Raw genomic sequence first — 13,344 nt, 5'->3', positions numbered from 1 at the left:
CAGGTTTCCTGTGATCCTCCTCTGGATAAACTGGTTTAGATAATGTATATATTGTTCTTAATCTCAGAGGCGGTCTCTGTTTTCTTTGCCTGTCCATACTCTTATCAGCTCTTGCTCTTCTCATTATGGATTTACTGTTCTTAGGTATGGGCTATTAAAGTCTCACTGTCCCTAACCCTGACACTACATGCTTGTTTTTCTTTGTTTCCCTCACAGCTAGGTGGGGTCAGCACACTAATTCAAGTCTAAGAGTCCTGTTCTTATTAAGCCTGCATGATTTTATTCATCACACCTGTCAGAGCACAGAAGAATCTTGTTTTCTAATTTTTTATATCATTTTAGGCCTGCAGATGGCAACATTTTGTCTATAAATTGTTTGTGCCCAAGATGAAATCAGAGATCAATATGGCTGGAAGAAAATAAAGCCCATTATTTGAGATTTTTTAATGCAATATTGAAGGCAATCATTATAAGCACATTGTCGCTGGAGCAGGATATATTGTTTGCTGTAGACATTCACACCTTAAAATTCATCTAAACTTCACTGAGAGAAAAGAAAATGAAACAGAACATATCAGAGACACAATCCTTGAGCCTCACAAGCTGCTACCTTTCCACCAAATAGTTTATTATCCAGGACACCACAAGCTCATCCACCTGCATATATCTCAGCTTACCCCTTACCAGCAAAGGCCGAGTGATATTAAAGATACTGGAGAAATCTACAAATATATTCCCATCTTAACAAAACAGTTAGGGTTACATCCCGAGTACCAGCTAGATAATTAGATTTTCCACTCTAATCTTTGGCCAATTGGCAAAATGCAGTGGGTCCAAGTGGTCTCATATAATCCAGTACCAGCCTCTCGAAGGTCTTCATGATTGTGGTGAGTAAGGGCCATTGGTCAGTAGTCCTAAAACAACAACTTTAAAACATTCTTCTTTCTTCAATAAATGGAAATCACCAACAAATAAAATATAAAACTGTATGTGATTCATACTCATTCTCTACACAAATTATATGGTTTGGGACTTGCCACAGAGCTCTTCTGCCTGTTGTCCTTATTGTCCTTTGTACCATTTCAGTCACATCCATTCGTTTCCATCTGATCATTTGTCAATAAGTCAATTTTCTCAATCATCAGCACGCTCCTTTTTAACCCATATTCTCTCTTTGACCTCTTTGCTGTTTCTTCTATCCAAAAGAAGCTTTTCTGTCTTTGGGCAAAATTGCTGTAAAGTGGGTACTGACCTCTGAATAAAAGTCAAAGATTCTCTTTCCCATAACTTTTCACATTATATAATCTTGGACTTTGTGTCATGGATCAACAGATCATACACATCCGGTATCATTGCAGGAAAATCTGCTAGTTAAACAGTAAAGGACTGACCGGCCATCTGCCAGTGGTGTTTAATTTTTTTTTTTTTTTTATAAATTTCTTTGGCATCATCCCAGCTGTGATCTCTTGAAGGTATCCTAGAATTTCTCTCCTTTCCTATTCTTTTTGATCTTTCCCTAAGAGTCTAATCATTATTATGATTATGTAATCATTATTTTGAATTTTGCTATTTTCATTGTTTGGTGTTGTGACTATAACTCCATTTTGCTTTCTGCATGAAAATTTTTCATGGATTTAACTATGTTATTTATTGTTACATGTGACATACTGTATATAACAAGTCTGTCTATATAAAATCGCAGCTTGAGTATATTAGCATACTTGCTTAGTATCAGTGGTGCTACCTTTTTCCTCTTGAGATTTTTGCAAGAGTCAGGGAAAGGATATTTAGAGCACAGACTTAAAATTTTTTTTACTTTGATCTTTAAAAACATTTTGTTATTTTACAGCTTGTTTAGGTTTTCTATCTGCAGATGACCCTCCATAAAACAAATAAAAAAAGTCAGTAAAAAAAAAAAAAGTAACAAAGCTTAACAATATGCATACAGTGGATTGTATGTGATTTTAATAATTTAGCTGCACCTCTATTACCATTACAAAAAAGCAATGTAAAGGTATAAGAAAGATGAGTTAACTACATTTTTATGTCTAATTCTTTATGATATTCACAATTCATTTTAAAAAAAGTAAATTGTTTTAAATTATTGCCATCAGTTATATTTCATTTCCATAGCTCATTATAATTACAAAGACTATATTTTAATTGCAAGGATTTTAAACTATGACACAATAAATTAATTGAATTCAAATAACTTACTCATTTTCTTTCACTGCCATTGCAATTTGTGACTCAAGCTCTTCTTCCCCTTGAAGTTCAATGCCTAGCCTTTTGTGCAAAGCCCGCAGGCGAAACATAGCTGCTCTGGTTTGGTAAAATTGGGGTCAGGAAGGATACATTGAAAAATGAGAAAGTATGAAAATATAGTATTAAGACGGATTATAATTAAAATGCTTTTTGAAAATATTTATAATAACATTTAAAGATCCAGAGCATGAAATTAACAGTAGAAGTGAGAGTGAGAAGTTAACATTAAATGTGCAGGTAATTTCAACACATTGACTATTTGATTTTCTTAGTATCCATGACTATGACACAAATCTTCGACAAGATAGTCTCTGGGTAAATTCTAGGGACAGTGTTCAGTGGAAAACACTGCTGCTACAAGGTGTGTGGTATTTTTTTTCAAAATGCTACTTGTGTTGTGAAGTTCATTACGGTTTTCAGTTTTGGTTGTTTTTTTGTTCTAACTTTTTAAAATTTCATGTTCTAATTTTTCATTATTAACTTCCCACTCTGGATTTTTATTTTGTGTCTATTTTGTGAGCAGTGTTCTCCGTTATAATATACGTTTTCAGGACTGTAAAATGTAAAGAAATTCATACTGGATATTACTATTACCAACATGCAATTATTTTTCAGATTTCTCTTCAGGTTTATTTGGCATTTTTCAGAAAAGCAACCATGTAAAGTCAAGCTATGGACAGGCTAGATCAAACAAAGTGATTTTAATTTGAAAAGGTTGAACATTATGAAATTTCTTCATTTATTATAAAAATGGAAGAGCTTGAAGTTAATTGAAGGTGTGTCCAGAAATGCACAATAGATAGACATTTCCAAAACATCGGCACTAATGTTTTTCTCCAAAAACGTTTTACTAAATTAACTTACATGTTTTCAGAGTTTTGCTCTTCCAATATTTGCTTTTCCACTTCTTCTAGTTGACTCTTGAGCTCTGCAATACGCATGTGACAAGCTCTCAGCTCCTCCCTTTAACAAAAGAAACCAAAATAAGTCCACGAGTAGTCCTGTGATAGATGGACACACAATACCATTATATATCAATATATAGGGATGTCACAATAACCAATATTTCAGTGCACCATCTTTATTTAGTATCAGTAACACAAAGACAGTCAGTACTGCATTCATGCCTAAATGCAAGTTCACAAATTACTCAGGAAGACACATTAATACATGATAGAAACAAAGTAAAACTACATATGTATGATGGCAAAGCACTGTATCAACACATGCTGAAAAGAAAAAACAGCATAGATCATGCCTGGAAATGCTTTTGAGTTTGCATAGGAGAAGGTCAGCTTTTTCAGAATTCCCATACATAACAGTAGGGCTGCAACTAATGATTATTTTGGTGGTCGACTAATCATTCAATTTATTTTTCGATTAGTCACAATTATTTCATGGCTGACTATTTTGATGCCTGCGACCTTTGGTTACACATCCTGTTCTGGGCTCCAGTGCATGTCTTACCTCATCTGCTCATGTCTGTCAACCTGTGAATGTCACCCTGATGTCTCTGCATTAACACGATTAAAGTTAATAATCAAATTTAAAAAAACAGTTAAATATGAATTTGAAAATAATCAGATGTTTTTATATTAGTGTGACAATCATAGTCTTTAAACAAAAAAAGTGCATTTAACTTAACCAAAAAATACTTTTCATATTTTAGTAATAAATGACAAAATGTAGACATAAAACTATATAATGTGTAAAGCCTGAAGTGCAAAGATCAAATAAACACTTTCACAAAAGGTTCAAGGATGATACAATAGCTGCCGCGGTGCAGCAGTAGGAATTGCTGACTTATAATCAAGAGTCCCCCGGTTCGATCCTGACTGCCTTGTATATTTACCGTTTTGAGTAGCGAGTTGCTCTTATTGTTAATATTTACAATAAACACATACATTTGATTTGCGTCTGTAACAACCACTGTATTAAATGTATATTACTGTTAAAAGCTACCTTTTTTTTTCACTTTTATTCTGTCAGTCAAAATCACGATACATACTAGCGGCAGCCCCCCTGCGCCCCCCACCCAGAGATCTGACGCTGTTACTTTTTATCTGCAGCTGGGAATAACTGTAGATGCGAGTGGTGTTTTGAGACAATCAAACTAGAAATTCTCTGATCTGGATGGATAAAAGCTGACACACAAAACGCTGGCAAATCTGCCTTATTAATATCTCATTGTCACTTGATTTTTTTTTTCCCCAATTTTATTGAGTGTTCCTGCTTACGCTGAATTAGTATGCGCCTTAAGGCCCATGATGTCAAAGCCACACTGACAAAAAAAGAGACATAGGTATATATGATATTTGGAATTATTCATTTTATGACCTTACAGTGCATCCGGAAAGTATTCACAGCACATCACTTTTTCCACATTTTGTTATGTTACAGCCTTATTCCAAAATGGATTAAATTCATTTTTTCCTCAGAATTCTACACACAACACCACCATAATGACAACGTGAAAAAAGTTTACTTGAGGTTTTCGCAAATTTATTAAAAAAAAAAAAAACTGAGAAATCACATGTACATAAGTATTTACAGCCTTTGCGATGAAGCTCAAAATTGAGCTCAGGTGCATCCTGTTTCCCCTGATCATCCTTGAGATGTTTCTGCAGCTTAATTGGAGTCCACCTGTGGTAAATTCAGTTGATTGGACACAATTTGGAAAGGCACACACCTGTCTATATAAGGTCCCACAGTTGACAGTTCATGTTCAAAACCACCAGGAAACTTCCTAGAGCTGGCCGGCCATCTAATCTGAGCGATCGGGGGGAGAAGGGCCTTAGTCAGGGAGGTGACCAAGAACCCGATGGTCACTCTGTCAGAGCTCCAGAGGTCCTCTGTGAAGAGAGGAGAACCTTCCAGAAGGATAACCATCTCTGCAGCAATCAGGGCTGTATGGTAGAGTGGCCAGACGAAAGCCACTTAGTAAAAGGCACATGGCAGCCCTCCTGGAGTTTGCCAAAAGGCACCTGAAGGACTCTCAGACCATGAGAAACAAAATTCTCTGGTCTGATGAGACAAAGATTGAACTCTTTGGTGTGAATGCCAGGCATCACGTTTGGAGGAAACCAGGCACCGCTCATCACCAGGCCAATACCATCTCTACAGTGAAGTATGGTGGTGGCAGCATCATGCTGTGGGGACTTTTTTCAGCAGCAGGAACTGGGAGACTAGTCAGGATAAAGGGAAAGATGACTGCAGCAATGTACAGACACATCCGGGATGAAAACCTGCTCCAGAACGCTCTTGACCTCAGACTGGGGCGACAGTTCATCTTTCCGCAGGACAACGACCCTAAGCACACAGCCAAGATATCAAAGGAGTGGCTTCAGGACAACTCTGTGAAGGTCCTTGAGTGGCCCAGCCAGAGCCCAGACTTGAATCTGATTGAACATCACTGGAGAGATCTTAAAATGGCTGTGAACCTACGCTTGCCATCCAACCTGATGGAGCTTGAGAAGGGCTACAAAGAGGAATGGGCGAAACTGGCCAAGAATAGGTGTGCCAAGCTTGTGGCATCATATTCAAAAAGACTTGAGGTTGTAATTGCTACCAAAGGTGTATTGACAAAGTATTGAGCAAAGGCTGTGAATACTTATGTACATGTGATTTCTCAGTTTTTTTTATTTTTAATAAAATTGCAAAAACCTCAAGTAAACTTTTTTCACGTTATCATTATGGGGTGTTGTGTGTAGAATTTTGAGGAAAAAAATAATAAGGCTGTAACATAACAAAATGTCGAAAAAGTGATGTGCTGTGAATACTTTCCTGATGCACTGTATAGTACATTTCGGAAAACATTGTGGCACGGGTGCAAGATTATTCATAATTATTTATGTACCTTCTTGCGGTTGTAATCAATGACTGCATTTCCCCCCCCCACCCCAATCTTGCCCAGTCTGCAGAGGACTCCAGGACATGCAGAGGAAAGAATGTTCCTCTGCAAGGTGTGCCATGAACGCTCTTTTCACAGTGGACCGCGTACATGTGCTTTGATCGCTGCCAGATCAACTTGTTATAGCAAAAGTAACTGGCCACCTGCGTGCTGCTGCTAGCACTGAATAAGCTCACACCTTCTGGTCGGCATGCAGCACCGGGGGGGGGAAAAAAAAGACAAATATATGTGACATTTTGAAGAAATCATTGTATGACCTGAATAATACCAATCAGAAAACATCAATCACACTAATGCAATATTATTTGAAAACAAACAGATCGAGTGTCAATTTGTTACTTGTAAAAGTTACCTTTTTTTACTTTTATTTTCTCAGTCTCGTTCACGCTCTCCCTCCACTCCTGATCTGACCCTAACCAACTAACAGCACCAGCATAAATTCTCAAGAGACGCCGGCATCACATTTCCAGGATGCTTTTGTTTCAGATGTTCATGCATCGCAATGATGCTGCTGTGAAAAGAAAGCTCCGTTTTACATAATACGCATTCAACTTTTTTTTCTTTTTCAGTTAAGTGCTCCCTCACTTTAGAAAGTTTCTGTCTCAATTTTTTTCCATCTCCTTCCCCCTCCTCTATCCGACTCGCCATTGCAACCACGTTTATTTTCCTCTACATAATTCTTCTCGCGACAATAGAAAAAAAAAAAAAATCTGCGGACGATTTTTTGTAGTTAACGTCGTCGATTGATCGCTGCAGCCCTACATAACAGTGGCTTCACAATCATTCTCTGATTGCAATGAACATTTCTACAAATGAAGAAGATCATCTGAAAATGTGTTCATTTTCAAACTGGCATATATAAGGTCATGCTGGGGTGTGACATACACATCAACACATTCGCATATAGGACTGTGGGAGAGGAGAGGTCTGACAGTGCAAACAGAAGTTGTTCCAAGGAATATCAAGGCATGATTTGAATGAAATGGCTTTCAGGCTTGTCTACACTAGCAAACACACAAGCTGCTAATTTGTTAATCTATACTAATAAAAGGCAAAGCCCTCACCGACTGACTCACTCACTAATTCTCCAACTTCCCGTGTAGGTGGAAGGCTGAAATTTGGCAGGCTCATTCCTTATAGCTTACTTACAAAAGTTAAGCAGGTTTCATTTTGAAATTCTATGCACAACGGTCATAACTGGAACCTACTTTCGTCCAGCAGCTCGGTCACCGTGTGAGGCGGAGTTGCATCCCGCATCATCACTTCTCCCACGTAATTGAGTGTCTGCCCATATAAGGCCGTCTGTCAGCAGCTATCCAATAGACACGCTGCCTCAAAATATTCGCGGGTGAAGGACTGTGCTTATGCAAACGAAGATGAGATGGTCAGGCACAAACTCAGCGAAAGTGTGAGAGAAACGTTTAAGTGCCGGGAATTAGCTAACATTAAATAAGGCCGTGGACATCACAAGATCGCACAACATAGCACAAGCACAGCCCAGAACCTTCGATGCATGTACTCCGAGCGGCTCACGTGAACGGACTTTGCAGGGCTGGGAAAGGTAAACCCATGCATGCAGTGTGCGATGCCTGTTAAACATCTTAGATTCACGAGTACCGATTTGGGTAGTGATCACTTGAATGAATGAAAACTGTTCAAAAAACGCATTACACAATTGAGAAGGCAGCAAAAGAATATGAAGCGAATGACGCATACAAGCATATTCATAAGTGCAGCTACTGTGGAAACAAAGCACGGTGTAAACCATAAGTTTAAATTACATTCATAGACAGGCTGCCGCTGGCGTTTGACATGCATACGAAAAATACGATATTCGCGAGATACAAGTTTACTGAGAGGACGCAGGGTATAAACGAGACTTAAAATTGCTGGTGAAGGACTGTGTTTATGCAAACGAAGATGAGATGGTCAGGGATAGAATAGTGTTTGGCACAAACTCAGCAAAAGTGCGAGAGAAACTTGTAAGTGCCGGATCTGAGCTAAAATTAAATAAAGCCGTGGACATCACAAGATCGCACAAGATATTCGCGAGATACAAGTTTAATGAGAAGACGCAGGGCATAAAGCCTCGATGCTAAAGACCTGGCGAAGTCATGGAGAACATGGAAGGATGAGTTCACATTATACACAGAACTTGCAATGCCAGAGGCAGAGGAAAACACCAAGGTCAGATTATTCCGTTATCTTTTTGGAGAGAGCGGCAGAGAATTGTGTCAGGCGCGGACTGGTGATGTAAGACCTGAGCTTGATCAGTGGTGGGCCGTCAGGGCCTCCAAGGCCTTGTCTGCTGGCCTAAAAAAATATCTGAATCACAAACTGATGTTAATTATATTTTGTCCATGAATACTTATTAAATAATTCCAAATAGTCTGTCACTTCTTTTCATAGCTTTTCCGATGGTTGTGCTGCTTCCAGACATGTATTTTTGTATTAAAGCATTTAACCAATCACATTTCAGCCATCATTTGTTGCCAGGCAGAGTCAAAGAGGCCTTCACAATACATTCTGCAGGCCCTCCAACACAAAATAAATGTTGATTAAACTGTTGCTTCAACCAATCAGATTTTGAGTTGGTGTCAGTAGGGCCCTCTAGCAGGCATACGGCAACGTCACCGTATTCAGACCCATTGATTGGATAGAAGCCGATATGAGGAACTCTACGAGGCCACTGAATGCACCGCTCCATGCGCACGAAGAGGTCAAGCGCAAGACCCTCACGCGCACTACCGCCAATTGGATGGCAGGATTCTGGACAATATTTGCCAGACACAGACCAGATTTCAAGACCACAAAAAACTGATGTTTGTCACGCTCCTCGACCCCCAGGAGTTTCGGGAATACAAGAAAAATTTTCCGCATGCAGCCTTCTCCAGTTTAACACAAAGCTACGGAGCACTTTTTGATCTGTCTCGGTGAAAAACAGAAAAACAGAACAGACTGTAATGTATGCCATGGATGATTTGCAGGAAAATATCCCACTGATCTCCTTGACTTCCTTCATATGGGGCAGCTGTACACATTGGTATATTTGGCGGTGACCATTCCCGTGTCCACTGCTTCTGTCGAGCGGACATTTTCAGCCCTAAAGCGAATTAAAACTTATGCCAGAAATACAACTGGGCAACTTATGCCAGAAATATGACAGGGCAGGGTCGACTTTCAGCATTAGCTTTGTTGGCGATAGAAAGGGACTTTTTGATAGAACTGAAGCACACGGATAATCTGTACGACAGAGTAATTGAACTGTTCTCGAGGAAAAGGAGGAGGATGGATTTTGTTTACAAATAATCCCAATTTTTGGCGAGTAAAATGTTGCGATTTTCTTAAATAATATTGCAAGTTTATGAGTTATTATTGATGTTTTTTTATGTGTGCCGCGGCTGTAGCTGCAGTAGACTAAAACCCTCCGTGCGGAAACATTATCATAAGGCTTAACAATCTTATTGTTACACCTTCTACATGCACCCAACCGTCCTTATTACGGAGTCTTACTTGCTTTCCTGCTGGCTGCTTCTTTCCATTCACCTTCCTAGATCTTTATTTAAACAGCTTTCCTTCTCACTTTCCTTCTCACTTTTCCACTCCTTCTCTGTCTTCTTCCTTTTCGTTCAGAATACGCGCCTCCTTGCCTTTTTACAGCCAGCTCCCCTTACGTCACACCATGGTAGGTTTAGCACAAGTTAATACCGGGAATGCCTGTTAAACATCTTACATTCACGAGTAGCGATTTGGGTAGTGAACACTTCGAAGAATGAAACCCGTTATCTTTACAACGGTTGACAAACACTGACTGTAACTTCAAAACAACACGTCCTCCAAATACGAACCTGATTGAAAGAAATGATGATAATCAAATCCTTGATGACAGCAACACTCATAACAGTGACAAAACAATTACATTGACAATCAAGTTATGTTATTTTTAAAATGTTTCCTTTTCTTTTTCATTACTTCTTTAACGCACTACTTCTCTGCTGCGAAGCGCGGGTATTTTGCTAATACTAAAATAAAATGTAATTACTGTTTCAATGCTTTGAAGGAAAAGGCACAATACCCTTTAAATCTGACATGTACTGTGTTGACAAAGGACCGTAACCGCTGAAACACAAAGTTACTAGGACAATCAAGACAGCAGGCCTCTGTATTTAAAATACTATGAATCTACAAACATTGAATCTGTCATTTCTTTGGCTTTTGAAATTCATGTTCATTAGTATAACCCATAAGTAAAAGCACATTTCATATATTTTTAATGTTGAAAAATTTAATGCTGTCTCACAGTTCTAAATTTATTTTGTACAGGTAACAACAGCCAAAGTAATTTTCCAAGTTCTGGATTTGTATATAGGCATAAGAAATAAAGTCTGCACTCGCACAAGAAACCTTGAAAACAGCAAAACATAGAATGTTCAACAGGAGTTGTAAAATAAAGGGATTAATGCAAAACTGATAAGTTTGATTTCACACAGAAAGCTTTAAAGTTGGGACAAATGAGAAAAAAAAAGGAGACACATTTGGAAAATTAAAGAACCATGAGTTTCTGACATTTGAGATTTGAATTAATCTGACAAATTCATTAAATATTACTCTTTAGTAATTTTAGTAACTACCTAAATGGTCCAAATACAAATCTTATAAATGAGAATATTATAAACCTAACTGATTTGGTTCACCGACAAACCAGACTTTAAAATGTATGTCGTTACATAAAACAGCTTTAAAAACACTAGATTCCCTGAAGTATATGTAAAAACCTGTAATCCCCAAGCCACAATAAATTCCCTTGCACCTCCTCATCAGTGTCTTTTGATATGCAAATGTGTCGATCAGCAGCGGCAGCCTGCTATCCCATCCCCCGATAAAGCAGCCTTAGTCGTACACAAAGTTCTCCCATCTTAAGTCTGTTTATCTGGGTGTGAGGTGCCTTGAATTGCATGGGATAAAAATATATACAATTCACGTGTTACGTGTCTACAACAATCTGTGTAAATGTAAGATGACAGAAAATGCGAGGAAAGAAATGTTGAACACTGTTGTGGTAGGAAATTTTGCATATAAAATATTACGTATGTCTTTATTGGTACCTTGTAACACTAATGTCCATCATCAATAAGAACAGCAATAGTTAGATGGTTAAGAACCCCTCCCCCACCTTTTAAGAACCAGTTTTTTGTAATTTTTATGACAGGGTTGGGGGAAGTGCATCAAACAAATTAGGCAAATTTTTCTATGCTGGAGTCTCTCAATCAACTCTCACAGGAAAGCCAGACTGCCTAACTGACAAGCATCACGGAGGCAGGTGTAAAGGTATTCTCTTCCCCACTGGTCTGAAGTATGGCTGTTTGAAACTGGCTTGTATCAAAAGCCTTTACGTACCATGACACCCTATTGGCTCTAGGGATTATACAGAAAACCTATAAATTTGCTTCCTTCACCTCTCTCTCTCTCTAACCAAACTGATGAAAGACCATCTCACAAACCATGAACTGAAAAGGACAACACAATGAACAGCACAGCTCAGCAGCCATATTGAGACAGGCATGTGGGCTATTCTGAAGAAAGCCGACCACAAATGTGTCCGTGTGCCTCCTGAAACAACACATCACCATTTATCATGTTGTATGGTTGCCAATATTCAAGTGTACTTGGCATTTTGTTATTATTTATGAATATATCAATAATACATTATTTAAATTGTAACTTGTCTGCTTGTCTTTTACTACACCTAATTGCCTGAAGTTACAGATGTAGAAGGGAAGGTGGGGAGAAGTTATATGGTACAATCTATACTAATAAAAGGCAAAGCCCTCATTCACTCACTCACTCACTCACTGACTCACTCACTCATCACTAATTCTCCAACTTCCCGTGTGGGTGGAAGGCTGAAATTTGGCAGGTTCATTCCTTACAGCTTCCTTACAAAAGTTGGGCAGGTTTTATATCGAAATTCTATGCGTAATGGTCATAACTGGAAGCTGCTTTTCTCCATTTACTGTAATGGAGATGAGCTTGAACGCCGTGGGGGCGGAGTTTCGTGTGACATCATCACGCCTCCCACGTAATCACGCAATACATAGAAAACCAGGAAGACCTCCAAAAAGCGCTGAAGAAAACATGCATTATATAATTGAGAAGGCAGCGAAACAATAAGAAGCGAAGCAGTGACATATACAACCATATTCATGAGTTCTGCTACTTCGGAAACAAAGCACGATGTAAACCTACACTTTAAATTAAGTTCATAGACAGGCTGGCGCTGGCGTTTGTAATTTAGTGCCTGCCCATATAAGGCCGTCCGTCAGCGGCAATCCAATAGCAAACTCCACTAAATATTCACGGGTGAAGGACTGTGTTTATGGAGAGGAAGATGAGATGGTCAGGGTGGTGTTTGACACAAACTCAGCGAAACTGCGAGAGAAAGTTTTAAGTGCCAGGACTAAGGTAACATTAAATACAGCCATGGACATAGCACGAGATGGCACCAGCACAGCTGGGAACCTTCGATGCATGTACACCGCGGCTCACGTGAACTGGCGCAGTGCACAGATAAAAGGCAACAGTTCCAAAGAGCTGAACAAAACCGAATTACACAATTGAAAAGGCAGCAAAAAATATGAAGCGTCTGATAAGCATATTCATAAATCCAGCTACTGCGGAAACAAAGCACACGGTGGAAAAAGTCAATGTCCCGCTAAAGGAAGACAGTGTAAAAAACCCGTGCATGCAGTGTGTCAGGTCTCAGATAAAGAAGAAGGCGAGCTGTTTATTGATGCAGTAAGAAACGAATCGATGAAAGAAACCTGTCATCTTTACAGCGATTGACAAACACGGAATGTAACTTGAACACAACACATCCTACAAATACGAACCTGATTGAAAGAAATAATGATAATCAAATCCTTGATGACAGCAACACTCAGTAACACTCACAAAACAAATACTGTATATTGACAGTCATGTTACGTTATTTTTAAAATGTTCCCTTTTCTTTTCTAGCTTTTTAACACACTACTTCTCCCTGCGATACGCGGGTATATATATATGTATATATATATCCCGATCTACATACTCGAATAATGGATACTTTATTCGCCATCAATGATTGTTTTGGTAAAGCCATACTCAGTGTATTCATTAGATGAGCGGTA

At 38.8% G+C, this 13,344-nt stretch overlaps 1 protein-coding gene across 1 annotated transcript in view; it reads right to left on the bottom strand.

Annotated features, from left to right (window-relative positions):
* The window catches only part of cfap74 (cilia and flagella associated protein 74), a 495,984-nt gene that overhangs the window by 436,703 nt on the left and 45,937 nt on the right, over window positions 1-13,344 (bottom strand). Inside the window, exons 5-6 of the mRNA XM_039755043.1 lie at window positions 3,130-3,228; window positions 2,218-2,322 (exon numbers count right to left, since the gene is read on the bottom strand). Of these exons, the coding sequence (XP_039610977.1) occupies window positions 2,218-2,322; window positions 3,130-3,228 (204 nt within the window). The remainder of the gene's footprint in view (window positions 1-2,217; window positions 2,323-3,129; window positions 3,229-13,344) is intronic.

The sequence above is a fragment of the Polypterus senegalus genome, chromosome 6, assembly GCF_016835505.1.
Source record: "Polypterus senegalus isolate Bchr_013 chromosome 6, ASM1683550v1, whole genome shotgun sequence".
Classification (NCBI taxonomy): Eukaryota; Metazoa; Chordata; class Cladistia; order Polypteriformes; family Polypteridae; genus Polypterus; species Polypterus senegalus.
This window is presented reverse-complemented; position numbering and strand designations above follow the sequence as displayed.